This window comes from Perna viridis, chromosome 7, assembly GCF_037379345.1.
Source record: "Perna viridis isolate PV_CMFRI_1.1 ecotype Kerala chromosome 7, ASM3737934v1, whole genome shotgun sequence".
In the NCBI taxonomy this organism is placed as follows: Eukaryota; Metazoa; Mollusca; class Bivalvia; order Mytilida; family Mytilidae; genus Perna; species Perna viridis.
Window position 1 is genome coordinate 37,015,294 of NC_142451.1, and position 18,571 is coordinate 37,033,864.

At 35.9% G+C, this 18,571-nt stretch overlaps 1 protein-coding gene and 1 pseudogene across 2 annotated transcripts; both read left to right on the plus strand.

Annotated features, from left to right (window-relative positions):
- The first annotated feature begins 1,008 nt into the window (after positions 1-1,008).
- LOC148612529 (uncharacterized) lies at positions 1,009-10,117 on the plus strand. 2 transcript variants are annotated; one of them, XM_088594065.1, is made up of 5 exons: positions 1,009-1,097; positions 1,629-1,680; positions 2,402-3,348; positions 6,698-6,861; positions 7,885-10,117. In XM_088594065.1, exons 3-5 carry the CDS (start codon positions 2,418-2,420, stop codon positions 8,248-8,250), a joined length of 1,461 nt encoding a protein of 486 aa, XP_088450191.1. In that variant the 5' UTR covers positions 1,009-1,097; positions 1,629-1,680; positions 2,402-2,417; the 3' UTR covers positions 8,251-10,117. The 2 variants fall into 2 exon arrangements, with proteins under 2 accessions (XP_088450191.1, XP_088450192.1); XM_088594066.1 differs by lacking the exon at positions 1,009-1,097 and adding an exon at positions 1,356-1,391.
- Positions 10,118-16,687: 6,570 nt separating this feature from the next.
- On the plus strand, positions 16,688-18,211 carry LOC148612530 (uncharacterized; annotated as a pseudogene).
- Positions 18,212-18,571: the final 360 nt, after the last annotated feature.

The following is an 18,571-nucleotide window of genomic DNA, read 5'->3' on the forward strand; positions in this document are numbered from 1 at the left end:
GGACTGGAACTCGTTTACAATTTCAAACTCATTTTGCGAAGTCCATGTTGCAGATCGAATCGAGAACATTGTGTTTATTTTATTTTATTTGTATTTTAATACAGAATATTTAGATATACATTGTAATATTCTACGGCGTCTTATTATCGCTTAATCATTAAAAAATGCACTAAAATGCAACCAAATTTAAGGGCATTTTTGTTCCGTGGTTAAAAATCAACTTTAGTCGGAAAAAGCCCTATTTACATTTTTGTAATGTATGATGTAATGCATAGTTTTTTATCTGTCTACTCTTAGGAGATAATCCACATAGTAAATCTGTAAAGAGTTATCTGCCTCAATTTTGAATTCTACTTACATTATATATAATATTTTACCTCAAATGAACAAGGGTTATTATATGAAAAGCCACATTACTTTATGTTTACTATGACATTTTAAACATATTATCAAAAATAAAAATATGTAGGGTTTCCAACCACGAATCACATTTTGCATAGTTATTAGCTGGTCAGAGTTCTACAGAGGTCAATCACAATTTTTTCGTTACTGATTAGAAATCTAGTATACATTTATTGTAGCTGTATATACATACATGTATCATAAAAAAACACATACAACCTGATTTTGGATTGTATATATTATGTTAAAGTACAAGCCCCTATCGACAAGTATAAAAATTGATTGCATCGAGATTAAGTTCCACGTAGTTTAGTTTGAGCTGTATTTTATTCAGTACTGTTTAAACTAAACTACGTCGAACTTAATCTCGATGTAATCAATGTTCCACGTATTGATTAATAAGTATTTTTGGGAAAAAAATCTCGGTTAAATACACGCCCAGGTATTTGTTTGGTCTTTTCTGCACGCAAAATGATAACATTATAGATTTTCTTTTTAAACTGTTTTTCTAAGTAGTTTGATATCAATTTCTTTACTATCTGTGTTCTACTTATATTTTAAGGTCCTCCAGGTTATTGACCTCTTCAGAAAGTAGTAAAATTCGTGTATATTTAGCGATGTAAGCTAGCTGTCAAAGCATATTTCATGAGAGGTGCGTTTAAAATTTGAAATGAAATGTTTCTGTTATATACACGGTGAGTAGATACATATTACTAAAATAAAGCATTTTCAACTGAACTCTAACGGCCGGAAAATGCCTATATATCCGTCAAACACCGGTTAATTCAAAATCCGGATGCGCTGCAAATGTAGAGTGGTAAGGAGGGTTAAAAATAGTTTTTCATCATAATTGATTAAATTTCGGTGAACTGCTGTGTTTCTCGTGTCGCCCACTTCTTAGAAACACCAACCATTATAAAATGCAACTCTTGTTAAAATACTTCATAAAATAGAATAAGTATTCATCCAACTAGATTAAGGACATAAAGGTATCTTTAAGTATTTTGTGCACTATTCATGCTTTTTGACGTTCTGAGTTTGGCTTTCATTTTTACCGCTTTTTTTCGTTTGATTTAGTTGAACACTTTTATTAACCCGGATACATCTTATAAAATTTGGCGTTAAAATACTATATTTATATGTAACCGAACACTAGGTGAAATATCAAATGAGTTGGATTTTTTTTAAATACGATAATTTTAAAAAGATTTGTATTTATTTACTAGACACATTCCATCAATTCATCTAAGTTCCGGCTTCAAGCGGGTACTCGTTCAGGTAAGCTGAAGAAAAGAGTGATGCACATGTAATGAAATTTAACTTTAATATTTAACAATGATTTGTGGATGTAGAATTATTCGAAAAGGCACTAAATCAAATAAGAAATTTTCGATATTTTGGATGGCTCTAACATTTGCCATTTGCGTCGAATCTGGTTTAAACTGGTTTACGGTTTTATACCAGGAAAGAAAGAATATTGGATTTGAAGGCTACAAGAACATTATAATTATATGGAGATACGTCTCCGAACATGAAAACATCTTAAATGCTTCTATAATGTAATTATCGTTTAAAAACTCTTTGTAGTTCTGTGCACTTAGCTCACATTGCAATGTCTCTCGATTTTACATCTTTTTACCCCAGTCGACTTTCATGATACTGAAGACATTTTCCGAAACGGAAGTAAATGTGAAAGTCGTCTATTGTGAGTCGGTTATATTTGTTTTAAAAACATACGGTAGATGCGGTTTCCCGTAAATAAGATTAATTTAACACTCAAATGCCTATGGTTGTTTATACAAATCTTAAAGAAACAGTTGGTAAATTTTATCTTAAAAATGCACATAGTATTTCATTGTTTGCATTTCCTGTTTTTTTAACTTTTCACGTAAGGAATATCCGTTAATTGATGATGAGTATCGACAGTCTCTTTTGTTCATTTATTTGTTTTCATTACGTATGTTCTAGTACGAGCGAATTTAATCAGGTGTGTTTGTAGATATTAAGTCGTCAAGATGAGCAGAGTCGGCGATTTGGACATTGAACTTGCAAAACTTTACATCTATGCACAAGAAGTATCTGTAAAAAAGGGAGATGACTCTAAGAAGGAATTAAATGCGTATATACAGACCGCTTTAAATTCGTTGTACGTCGATAACAATGATAGAAGATATACCCCATTTTACAAAGTTCGACTACAAAGATATACAGAATCCCAAAATGAAAGTATTTTAAGATACGTAATAAATTTCCATCTTATTTCTATGGAACATTGGGATGAGACGCTTGTTCCTCAGAAATTAAATGAGATTCTACCCAAGTGTGTCAAAGTAGTATCATCCAGGCTTGTGGAGTATTTAAAATCAGTCAAACGGAATCCGACCAGCACCGACGAACTATGGGCAGACGATAATCCCGGTTGTTCGAACATACCAGGCGATAACTGTTGCGAGCAATTTTGTAACTACTGGCTTGTTGTACCCAGAGTTCAGTGGGATTTCTTTGACTTGTTGTATCAGATGTATACATTTGATATCTTTCACCAAGGTTTTGTAGCAAAATTCGTCCACTTCTTTACCATTCCTACGAATGTCATGTTGTCCATGATGTTCTTAGCCCAGTTCAACATTCCAACCGTTGGAGAGCTTCGTTATGGCCAGGCATTTGCTGTCAATTTTGCCCTTCTCCTGTTCGGTCTTTTGGCAATCGCCTATATAATCATGGGAATTCTTCGTAAAAGTTGGGCATGGGGATTCGCTACTGTTGTAGTTATTGCCGTTCTGAACATGGCTGGAAACCTCTGGTACTACGGATTCAGAGTTCAGGGTAGTCCGTGGTACAACCCAACCACGTGGCCGACCAATCCTTTAATTTGGAGCTATGCAATATCATTTCTTCAAGCATCTTCCCACATGACAGAACCTCAGATCCCACCAAATATATCAGGTAATTTTATTTTGCTATTATTCATCATTCCTTTTGCAACACACAAATCGAGAGTTAATCGAAAGTTTTTAATGATTGTCTTTAACTCCATGGGGTAACGTAATTTGAACGGATCATATCGATGCATTACATTTTTTTTTAATTATGATTGTTATATGTTTTAAACAAAACTGATTATGTCATGTTTCAAATAAAACTGATTATGTCATGTTTTAAACTAAACTATGATTATCATGTTTTCACGCCAATTTTAACATATTTTTATGATTATCATAAGATAACCATATGCTTAATATCATTTGAATTGAGCGTCATAAAATTATCATATGTGGCATATTCGGCTGTGTATTGTATCTGAAATATCGTTTTATCCATAGTCATTTAACACATAGAATGAATATCAATCCGCTGTTCACAAAATTTGAAGTTTATGCTGAAAATAACAATAAATTAAAGAGAAAAAGGATTATCAGATTGTTATCGTAAATAGCCAAAATATAATTACTCGTGCCAAGAACCCTTGAAGATTTAACTCGAGCGCGGAATAAGTTCCTTAAATCAAGGAGCTCTTCGTGATTCGTGATTATATTTTCAATTGGTTATTCACTCTCCTAATATTACGGTATTACCATGGACGTTTTTTTTTAAAAATCTTGATAGTCTGTGTTAGGGCACCGCATCAGTATAAAAAAAAATCTGCCGATTTCTCACAATAAAGCATTTACTAGACCTGTATTATTATTTTTTTAACGACGGGTTCTGTCGAAACTTGTTTTAGTCGCACAGTTGAAAAATACATATATAATCGTATATGTAGGTATGCCTTCCAATTAGTTTAAAGAAGATAACATAATGGTGACTCGGTTGAGCTATCTTTTTCTTTTAAATTATTCAGATTATGCTATAAATAGAAACACTTTTTGTACGAAAAATGTAGTTACACATGTATATAATTAAACTGTTCATCGTTGTACAAGAACACACCCGGAATTCGTTTTTAGGTTACAGACCACCAATGCAACCAATGAGCATTTGGAACGTACGCAAAAATAGTCCTACGCAGAAATTACCCCCTGTTCGTCATAGTGCTGTGAAAAAAGGTTCTCATTTTATTAAAAAATTTAAACAGTTTCTGAAAAGAAAAATATTTCTGTATATTTTATAGGTGCATTTTGCTTCGTGTGATGTGATGTCTAATCTCCATAATGATTTCTAAATATACCCCTATCTTGTGAAATCACTGGGATTTCCCATGCTATTTATAGACCCTTCATTTCCGGTGATCAGTACTGCACTGCAAGTATGCTAACCCCACATGCCATTCTGAGGATTGTGAGCTGACATATGTAGAATCATGCTAATATATAGTCCTCTGCAGGTTAAAGTTAAGGTAAAGTCCAGAGAAGCCATTGAATATTGTGAAATTAGCATAGAAGCCTATGGGAAGTGGAATTAGTGGTTTCTGGTCATTATTTAAGTAAAAACCGAATTCCGGGTGTTTTCCCCATGCCATTGACCTATTTCGTGATGTGAATGTCTGGGTGTTATTTAAAAGTAAAATAAGTTTATGCTGTTCAATGTAAGTGATCTTTTAAAGGATGGTTGTATTTTTTACACTAAAATATTGTTTGTTGTCATAGCAGTCATCGAGGCATTTCATGTTTTCGTCCATTAACTTTTTTAATTAGGGCATGATATTGAAAGTTTATTAGAATATACTTAACTTTATAATGTCTTAAGTAATGTTCGTACTTCTTTGAAATTTGTAATGAGAAAAGTAGTTTTAAATAGGCTAAGTACCACTCCAAAAACAATTCAGGCGCTGTTAATGCAACCAAAGATCTACATACGCCATATACTTACTTCACTATAGTCCTGTCTGCACACAGATTTATATTTTGGAGAAAACCATGCATTCATATCCCGCATAAATCAACCTTGTAATGAGAACAACTCTTGCACAGTACCCTTTTTCAAACATAATCTTGTAATTTGTGTCCAATGTACAAAGCCATGGAAAGCAATTTGCCAAAAAAAATATCGTTAAATATATTAATTGAAGTATTTTATTCAATCATTTGTGAGCGTAATTGGTGTTTTGTACTGGCCCTGTTTAATGTTAGATTGTTTGTATAGGTCTGCGCATTTGTAATGGGCCAAAGTTCACCTTTTGTAATGTGTTATGAAAAAGGTGGAAAAAAGTGGCAATCCTTCTAAAAATCATTTAGAGTTCCATTTTGGCATCTAAAGTTTATATTTTTATATTTGTAACATTTTCAAAGGTTGTAAATTCAACAACGTGTTTTCTTCTTATGACATTAAAAAGTTAAGAACTTTAATTTGTTAAACTCATTCTTTCACAAATTTCAATTCGAAGAGGTTTTTTTATAAGGCATTATAGTACAGTTATAATACTGCAATGGACTGATCCCGAAACTGCAAGGCATTCTGGGATTGGTATAGATGACTTTCGCCAGTAGACCCAAGTTGACTTTTATATGAATGAAGAACATTTCCAGAACAGAAATGAATGTAAGAGTCGTGTATTGATCTGGCATGAAAATACCTTAACGGTCAAGACGTATTTTATGTTGCTACAAGATTGAAGTCATCACTACAGAAGTTTTATGGTCGTCATCATGAACTCGTGGATCGTTATGGTGTATCCATCAGCACCATGAAAACTGATGTATTCAACGGGTCATAGTTTTCCTTTCCTCGTTTGTCTACCCCGGACTTGACTTTTTATGAGCAACTCGGCGGGTGTTTCTAGAAAAGCAGAGGACGCTTACCCTACCGGTGCACCTGGTCCATGCTCCCAGTTTTTAATGGAGTCCGAGTTGCTCATTTACTTTTTGTTACTTTGTATGTATGATTTTAGTTACTTTATGTTCTTTGTTGTGAATGTCTGTTTTCCATGTCTGGTCTTTGTCCCTGGATTACATTCTTTTGATTACCGCTATAATCTTGGTTCCCTTGATTACTCTCTTATAAGTACGCCGCGACAGCGCAACGTTGTTTACGAGGACAGACTGAATTTCTGATTGGTTCTTATACTGTTCACGTCTCTTGTAACTCTCATCTAAAATAAAAATTATATGTAATCATTTTTCTTAAAAACCACAAAATTCTAAAACTGCATTATGCTACGCGGATAGCAACTACATACAGGACATGACAGGGTAGGATAGGATCTTATAAATAACGTTAAGAGTGTATGTCGAAAGCTCATCTGTAGATTTATGGACATTTCCGCTTCACCATCATTTGTGAATATTGAGCAGTTGACTTACAGCTGAATATTGCATTAATGACAAAATATATTTTACATGACTCTTTTTATATATAGGTGTAAACCATTGGGAATCCCTGCACGTATTTTTCATGGCTAAAAGGAAGACAACTACTGCAACGATTAAACAGGTCTTTTTTGTGTTTTGCTCTCTCCTCTTATTTCCGGTTTTATCTGTTTCCGTTGCCTGGTTTTCTTGGCCACACTTGATTGGAACTGAGGTATGGTATAGGTATTTTTTGAAACACATGCAATAAAACTAATATGGTCACCCTATACGTTAACGTACTCCCAAACAGTTAGAGTGGGGAAACGCTCTCGGACCCAAGTGGGGTCTAGGAGTAGGCCAGAACGTCAACACAGCATCCCAGCCGCTAGTATGACATACTCTGACCGAGTTCTTTGGTCAGGTATCCCGAAGGCTGGGCTCCGCCACCAACACCAGTTGGTTCTACTAAACCACTAACATCGACAGTGAGAGGCCTGTATTGGTATTCAAGTTCGTTAAAAACCCCCAATCATCATCATAAAATTAATAGTGTTTTTTTTTACTGTAATACACACGTATTTCTTTCTTTTACTACAAACTTAACTTCTTTATGTTAAGTCCGTGCATGTTTGTAATGTAAAAAAGCGGCAATTCAGTAAGTAATAATTATGTTCTGAACAATAGAGAACTGCCGTCATAATACAATCTCTAAGATTTCCAATAAATACACAAGAATAACGGCAAGCAGAGTGTTCTGAACACAAAAGTAATTAAAAATAGAAAAAAATAAAGAAAAGGCAAAACTATGAAAAACTAAGGAACCTCAGACACCCTTAGATAAGAGTTCAATATTCTCATCCTCGACAGAGCTGAAAATTTGGGCGCATAATTTTTCAATATTTTTACGTTTTATTAATGTTTTGTTTGTATTTTATTTATTTTTAGTCCTTTTTTTACTTTTTAAACGTGGCCATTGTCCACTAATTCATTATAATTCTTATTTACATTGTACGTTTAATTTGAGCCACTTCACAACATATATTATTTTTTATATATAACTTATATTTCCTAAGAGCAAAGTTTATATGAAAAGCCACATGTTTATTTCTTTTAACATTTACATTTCAAATAAAATATCAAAAGTAAAAATATGAAGTTTTCCGACCATGTATCATATTTTGCATGATTCTTAGATGGAGTGCTACGTACCATCCTTTTGATATATCCGTTTTATCAATGTCTTATATATTTATAGGTCATTTACGTCATGGCAGGTATAGGATATCGACCGGGTTTTTTTGAGAGATATTTCAGAATCGTTGAAAAGGCTGAACTACAGGGGAATCCTATCTTAGATAAATTTCCAATGACGCCAGATGATATCCGCCTGAATGTCCCGAAACAACATTTGAAAACGTTGGAGGATAATGACCTTGTTCCAAGGGATGCGTCAGACAAGGAGATCCTGTCTACCATAGCAACTTTGAAGTTGACGTCAATGTACATGAGAAGAGGTGTAAAACAGTCAAAAGTTAAAGAAACGAAAGGTGACCAATGCAAGAACCTGGACGTTATGCTAGCGGCAAGGAAAGGCAACATAGTCCGACGTAGATTGAAATAGTATATTTTATTATTCTTCATTCCAGTTTGCTGTATTTTGATTGGTTCAATACGAGTGTTATATCCAGCTGTATTAGATGTCTTAGAGGGTGAATTTCTTTTTACCTTTTACCCACCCCGTGCAGGTCCGGGTGTGAAAAGAATAGGCCTGTAGCAGCGCTAAGCTTGTCGTAAAAGGCGACTAAATAGTGCTCAGAACCCTAGGCGGGGGCTAGGGCGCTCTGCCCACAGAGCAACTGGGATGTGTGCCCCAGGTGGTGGAATGGGGTACCCCTGGCGTGTTACATGCTGGGGTTGTCAGGCTATAATACGGAAAACCTGACTGCAAACCATAGTGGTGCACCGTGTTGAGAAAGATGCCACGTTCCTCGCACGTTAAAGAACCCTACTGTGGTATTCTCCCGGAGTAGGAACCATAGGGCTCCGCCACAGGAGGCTAAATTGCCCGACCTTGCCCATCCCCCCTTTTTCTGGTGGCAATCAAAATTTTTCGGCTCTGTTGTCCTCGTGTCCCGTCCTTTTTTTCATTTCATCATCATTTCATGTTCATTTTATCATCCATTTCATGTCCATCGTCTGAATATAGCTGAAATATTGCTGCTCGGACGTTAAACCCCAACAAACAAACAAACAAACAAACCTTTTACCCTCTCATAAAAACCGAACGCTCAATATAATAAAGTTTAATTTAAAAATATAACTATGAGGTTGATAATACAGTTTGCAACCCCTTGAAAATACCATGTCAACTTTGGCTTCGCTTCGGAGTCACAATGATTAGTATTAGCAGTCAAACTTGGATTGAAAAAAAAACTATTTTAGCAGTGATACACATGTAGCATATTTATAAATGTATATAAACCGCATATATAACTTTGGCTCATCATGTGATATTTCAACGAAAATAACATAATGATTGTTTCTTTTTTGTTTGTTTTTTCATTATTTTTTATTTGGTAATAATTTAGTTTGTAACAACCTTTCTGATTGGTTGATCCTCTTTGGTCAAACCATGTTAAAATTTGTATCATGATGTTTTTTTACATCGATTCGTCCGGACTCCGAGATTCAAACAAAATAACGTTTTGATTACGATTAGAAATTAAATTATAAGGAATTTTTCTACTTTAAAAACAGCTTATACTCAATAACATGGTTTGGGCCAGTTTACATTTTATTCTAAACCGCTAACATTCCTTAAATGGACAATATCTGTGTTTTTTTTTCTTGCATGTTTTAGGGACAAGTAGGTACCCTCTTATCTTGGAAATATCAATACAAAGAGTATTTTTGTCACATTAAAGCTTATTAGTTGTTAAAATTTAATTTTTTTGCAGCTGGTCAACTTTGACCCTCACAATACTATAAGCAAACGAGTAACAGCAACACGGATTCCGTGTATTATGAAATTCCGAAATTTAAATTTCAACAAATGCAGTAGAACAGGGGTGGATCCAGACAATTTGGGAAGGAGGGGTGCCAGTCGGGGTTCCTCAGAAAAAAGGGGTGCTAGGACACTATTTACCATTTTGTGTCAATTTACTCATGAAAAGGACAATTTATTAAATGAAAGGAGGGTTGCCAACCCCCTGCACCCCCGGGATCCGCCACTGTACACTATACATTCACACGAGAGTTTCATTCACACTCTATCAGTTATCACCGTCTTCGACTCAGAAGTTATTTATTGTGATTATTTTATCATTTAAGTAGAAATATGTTGTTATTGTGTTTTCCTTAATTAACCAATGTCAACTTTTACCTTCAATTTTCATCATAAATCGTTTAGCTTTAATCCTGTAGCCAATTTATTTAGCATTTAAATTAAGAGTTTTTCATTCTTAAATAATTATACACATTGATCATAATTTTGGTCGTTGTTGATTTTTCTGCCTTCAATCGTAGGGCACTGCTTTACAATGTAAAGTGTCCATAATAAACATTGATATCCCAAACTATATCTCCTGTGCAGACATACTGCTCTACTAAGTATACGTATTACTTACTCCAGTAAGTTATATGTCTTGAAATTGCTATCCGTTTTTAACTTAATTTTGCAAAGCACTAGCACTACTCATAAAAATTAGCGAAACTGATTCCGTTGTTCAATATTGATTTGCATTAAAAGGGGAGGATTGATTGATTGATTGATTTTCTTTATTTCCTCCAAAAGATGAAGATTCCTAAAACAAGAAAAAAAAATCACAAATATAATACAAAAATTACTTAACAAAATAGAAAACTACACACACATAATTATATACACAAACTGATGCAATACTTTTTATACCATGTGTATAATACTGTATTAAAAAAGAGTAGATAATACACAATTTTAGGTAGCATATATTGGAATGATACACTTACATGTAATTGAATGTTAAATACTAGTATTGAATCTTAACTCAAAAATAACTTTCCTGAAGTTAGTGTACAATTTATTTATGTGACCTGCGACGCATAGCATTAGCTGGTACCATATGTCAGAGTCTAGATCATTATCAACGCCGTAAAACATTGAGTTTCTATCATTCATAAGCGATTCACAATGAAGTATGGAATGTTTGACTATGTCGTCAGTAAATCGGTCACAAAGAGAGCATTGTCCACTTATAATAGCTAGCGACCATAGATAAATTAGTAACATAAGTTCATTGCGTTTGTAATGGTGCTTGGAATCAATCTGTGTTCTGTTAAAGAATGGTGAATTTTGAAATATCGCCAAAGGTCAGGTCGTTGTTGTACCAATAATTTCCATTTGTTTTCTTCATAAATAGTTATTGTTTGACTTACGACTTTTGACCAGAGTCTCTTGTCCGGAATGAAAGCTTCTTCAGTGAAGTGCTCAAGGAATGATGACATATCATATTTCAATAAAGTTCGAACGAGATCGTAAGTCAAAGATGATTTGTCAGGTTTGTCAGATATTACATTTGCAAGCCTTAGGTTAAATAACTGTTTATGAGTTTATGAGCTCTACACAACCGACCAAAGAATAACATTTTAAACTTGTCTATCAACCCCTCTATAGACCACAGTCCTAAGTTACTTACAGAAGAAGCACTTGGTGAACGTTTGTCAAAACACAATATAAAACGAGTAAAGTATCTTTGAGTCTGTTCCAACATAGATGTTTCAGTTTTGTTCAAATGACCCCAAAGTTCACATCCGTAAAGAGCTGTAGGTAAAATTACACGTTTCCATACAACGGTATTTGCCACCGGTGACATGCCATTCGAGTTTACACCTACGGTGTATAGTGAGTGCAAGTTACGTTTCAGTTTTTTACAAGCATTGTCAGTTCTATCAAACGTTCGGGCATGACAGTCTATGAGAGTTCCAGCATATGTGACTTTGTCTATCCTGTTAATAGTTTGATCACCAAATTGAAAATTACTTATCTGCAAATGTCTCTTAGAAGTAGACAGTAATATATTACTTTTCAAAGCATTGTATTTCAAACGCCATTTTTTCGCATACTTGTGGACAAAGTAAAGCGAGTCTTGCAGTCCCTTTTTAGATGAGCTTAATAATGTTGTGTCATCAGCTAATAATATACAAGGAATGTGTAAGTTTTTTTTATAAATAACCCATTTTTCGATTCTACAAGAAGTTTAATTAATCCATCGATAAATAACGAAAAGAGCCAGGCAGACATAACACGACCTTGTCCAACTCCCTGACAGATTTTGAATGATTGACTAGATATTGATTTGTATTGAACATTAGCACTTGCAGATTTGTACCATACATATATTAATCTCCACATCTTTCCAGATATTCCTAACTTCCAAAGTTTGTACAACAGGCCATCCTGCCAAATTCGGTCGAACGCTTTTTCGTTGTCTAAGAATGCAGAACATACCACAGAGTTTCGTTCCGTGTAAAAAGTTACAGATTCTTTTGTCGTGTAAATTGCTGGTATAGAACCAGGGTCTTTAACAAATCCAAATTGAAGAGGGTGCGGCATTGTTATGTTCTGCTGAGTTATATACACTTGAATACGGTTTAAGATGATCTTTTCCAATAATTTACGGAGGACTGAAGTAAGCGTAACAGCTCGGTAATTGGTAGGTAATGTTCTGTCTTTATTATTTCCCTTGTACAGAGTTATTATAGTAACGTGACGAAACGAAGCCGGTATGCATTCAGAAGTCATAATCATGTTATACAGTTTACACAAGAGTTCTAATACTCGTTTTCCGCCATAAATAATATGTTCATTACAAACGTTGTCTGGACCAGGGGCTTTCCCACACTTCAAAATTTTTAACTCCACTTCAATTTCATCAACAGTAATTGACTTTTCTATCTCTTATATGCGTTCAGTCTTCATAGTAAAATACGACTGCACATTACTAGTTACTTCATTAAAGAAAGGTTTGTCAAAATCGTTATCATTTTCCTTTTGTTCTGAGTATAAATCCCGAAAATAGTCATGCCATAAGTCACTAATAGAAATTTCGTCACAGGCGACTTTTCCATCATAGGATACTTTACTGATTGACGACTTCGGTTTCTTAAATTGACGAACACGTTTGTAGAATTGTTCGATATCTACTTCGGCAGCATTATGTATTTCCTCGAATTTTTCTTCTCGCCACAATTTTTCGGCTAAACGTTTACGATTTCGGAATTCCCTTTTCTTATCCTTGTAATTAAAATAGCGTAGATCAGTATGTATCAGGTATTCCAGCTAAGAATCGTGCCAAATGTGACAGAATTAACATGTGGATTTTCAAATAACATCCGTTCTTATGGGAAATAAATTATACAGAATGTACTATACAATTCAAAATAAAGGGATATAACTCTGTAAATTGCACTGAAATACAATAGAAACTATTTGGTTTTCTATTTGAATTTCTCTTAAGAACAGATAGATTGGATTGATTGATTGATTATACAATTTGTCATATATACACATAAAATAACTTACTCATAAACCACTATACGATATCTATGGACGGGAATCGACCTTTTTACTTGTATTCCTAAAATGAATTTATCGAATCTATCAAATATTAAAAAAAACAAATTGGGATGCTACATCACCATCACTAGCTAGATTTATTTGTACTGACCCTTTTAAGTAGCAGACCTTCAGAATATGGTATGAAATGAAGGTCATCAGTCCATGAAAAATCATACAACATATACGTAACTTCGTTAATAGAATAATTATTCTTTATACTTCGTTTATCATCAATCACTCAAGTAAGTTGACATGAACAGTTGGTAGGACACTGGGTTATCAGTTAATTGCTAATCGGACGAGGTACAAGTTCGTTTGACATGGAAGACATGGACTTATCAGAATATTGACATGCTTAGGCATTATCAGTTACCTTAAGTACATGTAGTAGATTTGACATTGATTAAATAGTAAATGGATTAGTTATGAATATGAATGATTGAGTAAGACCAGTCACAAGTTTTGGAATGCAGCCCCTAAATGGCGTTGCCCTTATATTAACGTTCTTTTCAAGTCAAATCTAGGACGCTCACATACACAATTAATAATACGTTCATTGTTTTAATGAACAGTTAACTCAAACCTTCTGTAACGCTTATAAACAACAAAAAACTATTCATTATATATATTTTCGTTTACTTGAAATATATTAAAAAAATGGTTTTGGGAAACATTCTGATAGGTGATGCGAGATTTTTGAAATAAAAAATAAAAAAAATTGCACATGCTAGGCAAATGCATATTTCATCGGAAAATACACTATATGTATAATTATTCTGTGACATCGTGTTGAAGACGACTCATAACAATGTTATGATTTTTTAATGTAATTTTTGGTCGAGGACATGCCCTTCCAGCACAAAAACGTTTATATCACACTAGATATAATCACTCATAAAACCAAGATTGAAAGTCATTTCTGCAAGATATCCAAAGGACAGTTTATAAATATTTTGAAATGACATATCTGTTTCTGTTTTCATTTGCCTTTCAAATTTAAAAAAAAATGTATGTGCATGAAATTTCACATGTTCACACATTCTTTGAGGAAATACAGAAATGTGTTATGGGGTATGCAAAGTATGACAAATTTCGAGAACCTTTCAATTTATAATATATTGAGATAATGAGTATATTGACATATTGACATGTGTGTGTGTTTGAATCATTCTTCATTCATCCATGGTGTACTCAATTTTCTATTTAACATTCCCCAACTCCTTCTCCAGCCTTCCACTCTCAATAGAGTATGTTAACAAATCTCGTCACGTGACTCCGTGGTTCCTCGTCTACCATTCAAATACATAGAAATTTTGTCGTGAACATAGCGTTAGGTTTATGTTCAGTACTAAAAGCAACAAATCTGTTCGTGTAAAAATACCGATAAAAAAAGACAAATACTAAGTTCTAAATGATAAAAATGCTAAAAAGCATAAAATTGAATATTTTGCAGTGAATTCAGCGTTTCGAGATCTATGCATGCAGATCGGTCTTCGGATTTCTGTACGTTCTACATCGAAAGTGCCGGAAAGAAAAATAAAACTAGAACGAGATTACATACCCTATAGAAAATTCCCCTTTCTTCATTCCATTCTGTATTGTTAAATTGCAAGACATGCACACTTATACAACATTAACAAAAAGGTGATTATCAGAATTATTAATTAAAATCAACATAGATATTTAAAATTGATTATAAAAGTGATCATTTTCACTGATTCGTCCAATTAAATGAACACCTTTTACAGGTATCAATATTCGCGGTTGTGAAAACTAAGCTTTTCTTAGTAAAAATAAATAAATTTCGGGGTGCTGAAGTAAAACTCATTAAATTTAGGCCTTCTTCGGCACTTTTGATAATATTTAGGTTATTTACTTTTTCCAATTAATTATCCTATCATTATCTTCATTATGAGGTAGTATTTATGTATGCCAAGTAAATACTTCCGCAAGAAAATCAAGTCGCGATCTTCAAGTGACCTCCCGGAAGCATTTGTCATGCATGCTCATCGAATACCCCACAATGAAAGCTTCAATTTGCATGTCATCGGTTTTGCAACAAATAAAACAACACATTACACGGTACCTTATGTTTTAATATCAGGAAGGTGAAACCTTAAACGCTCCCAAAGAAACACATATGAATTCAAACACCTATGTCCTTTCATAATTTTTGTCAGCCATGTTATTAACTTCCAAAATGGTGAAATTTGTCATGATATACGGTTTAATTGCCTTTATGCATTTTCCTATTGTGATGGTCTGAAATATGTACAGACCGAAATGTTCGGCTTTGGTAAGGAATTGTGGGTTGTCATGGTCCGAAATGTCTTTGGGTCGAATTGTCCGGACTTGAACAAAATTTTGTCTTTGGACATGACAAGTTCTTTACCTATTTGATTATCTGATACTATAAATGTCATATGCAATGAATATTTATTGACCACATTTCGTATGCTATTCATTGTTAAGAAAAAATTTTTTTTTTCGTAATGTCATAAGTTACCATTCATTTACGTATTTTATACGTAAATTACGACATGAGTTTCAGAGTAAAAATAGAGAAACTTCACAAATCTTGCAATACAAGACTTCCATGAAACGAAAAAAAATTACACGAGAATATCAATAACACTTATTTCTTTAAAACGGAAAGCAGTTTATATTATTTAGTGATGATAACATTTGATATACATGTAGTGGTCCGAGGTTTAGGTCGCCCCAATAGGATACAGCTTTGGGAATCCCCGACACCGTTCCTGCCAAAAACCAGCCAGCCGGAACAAGGCAGACGATTTCCAGATTTCAGCCAAGACAGACGCAATATCGCATACTGAAGACCAATTTGATAGAAGCCAGGCGTACACCACATATGATAGTAAGTAGTCGTAAGCACTATATTGGCGCTGCAACTATTTACATCCTGCGGGATTTTCCAGCCGCAGATTTAGCGGAAAATTCTGTTTTTTTCCAAAACTTGAGGGAGGAAACTCGTTGACCGCGTGGTCGAGGGTCGGCCATTAGAATCGCTCCCGATTTTCGTTGTTCATTCGGGAAGTTTAAGGGATTTAGAGGAATCGTCTCTGTTTATCTCGGGTTAGAGATTCGTTTTTTTTCTGTAAGAATTTTCAAGTGGAAATTATTTTGCCCAAATCCTAGGGTATTGTCTAGAAGGGCTGGTACGCTGTTGGACACAAATACCACAAAAAAGGCCCTCGCCCAATTTTTCCCCAATTTTTGGACTATTTTGAAAACCTGCGGATATTTTTTTATATAGAAGAGGGTGCAGCCATCAGCCACTTAGCGTAAGATGGGTCCACAGGTTAAGGTGAATTATTGCTCATGTGAAGAGCTTTAGTAGAGCTTTAGCGGGGCAAATTCTTGATTTGAGGGAGGAGAAAGGATCCCTAACTTTTCACAACCTTAGTGAGATCCCGTGGGTGACCCCCCAGTTAGTGGAATAATGGACTTTACCCCATATGAGGAAGAAAGTGAGGGGGATTATAAGGATGACCAGTGGAAGCATGTAGAAACGGTCAAAAGAGTTGACGAATTGGTAAGGACAAGGTCCAAACCATATGTAACCCTGAGCACTACCGGGTTTGGAGGGGAGTTGGGTAGCGAGGACAAATCTTGGGCAGAAAGAGCCCCTTCACCCCCAGAGTTAAGTGAGCTATCCCTAGATGATGGAGAGCATGACTCGGCGTTTCATGGTACTCCTGGTCCCACATCACAGGCTACCCCATGGTCACACATCCATTCCTGGCCCGAGACACCCCCATCAGAGACAAAGATCAGTGTCGCAAAGGTTGACGTATGACACCCCACTAGTGGAAGGTTATGGTAGGGGAGAGAAGGTCAAGGAGGGATACATTTGTTGGTAGTAGGGGTTACAACCGGAATAGGTCACTTTGAACCTAGTGAGGTGGAAACATCATCAGGTGGGAGGGGTCATTTCAAAGAGAGGTGGAGTGGTAGAGCAACCCGAATAAGGGGGAAACAGGGAGAGGTACAATTATGCCCTACGGTGGGAGGAACTGTAGGGACGAACCTTATAGAGAAAGTAGGGGAAACATGTTTAGGGGTAAGCCCCAGGGTGTAAGAGCCCAAAAGGATAAATACCGTCGGGCAGAATAAGTGAGCGATCATACTCAGGTCGTACAAGCTCAGCACCTATGGGTAGAGATGATTGGGAACAGGATGAGAGAGGGAGGGGGAATGCCAAGGTGTCACCATCCCAAAGGCCTTAAAATATGATGGGAAGACTAACTGGCAAGCTTTTTATGCCAAGTTCTCCCGGTACTCAGAGGTAAATGAATGGTTCCCACAGGAGTGCATGGACCCGTGTACTGGGCCCTGGAAGGGAAGGCCAGTGAGTATTACGCACTTCAGGTGGAGCGCAACCACAATATGGCTTCGGATGACTTAGTCAGAAAGTTTGGGTTTAAAGAACTCCCAGAGACGGCCCAAGCGCAGTTCAATAATGCCCGACAAGCTCAAGAAGAGTCCCTTGGCTACTAAGGCATTCAGGTCTCTCCCAGAACCCCACATGTACCAGCAGGCAATTCCAAAACTCGGTCAGGGTGCGGCAGACAAAGAAGCAGGGAGCTGTGCTTCCAATATACGCTCCACAAACATTGAGGAGGCAGTTGATAAGATGCGCTGGTTTCACTATAACCACCAAGCTATATATGGTAGGGGGGCCAGGGGGGAAGTTAAAAGGGTGGGTTCCGAACGGCAGTGGGGCAGCCACTCAGAGAGGGAACAGAGAGGGAAGAGCTTCATCAAGTATGTGCTACTGCAGATGGGAGGGAAGGCGAATCAGGCTCCCTGGAAACATGAAATTGAACGGCTGGAGGGAAAAATGGAGGAGATAAGGAGACTGATTACCAATATGGCTGGTCAATTCAGGCCCCCAGTCTCCCGTAGCCCATCCCCAGGCTCAAAGGGGGAAGTTTTTTCATTGCCAGCAGGAAGGCCACTTTAAGAGGGAGTGCCCAAATAGAAAGCCTGACTCCCCGAAACCAAAGAGCGTAAGTTTTTCAGAGAGGCCGTTAAACAGCAACAGGTTAGTTCACGAGGCCTGAACTTGACCCTGAACTAAAAGGTCTCACCAGTAGGGAAGCAGTTAGGGCAGACAGTACACTAAGGGTACAAGGGTCTATACTAAAAAAAAACAACCAAACCCGGGGGCTCATGTGGATGGCAAGTTCCCCCAGAGTATCCTAGGACCCAACCTCGGGTAGATACTCAAACCATGGCCCAACTGGAATCAAACACAATGTTGAAGATTCCCAACCCTAGCACTATTTTAAAAAACGACTGTCCGTACCATAGTCAGTCATAT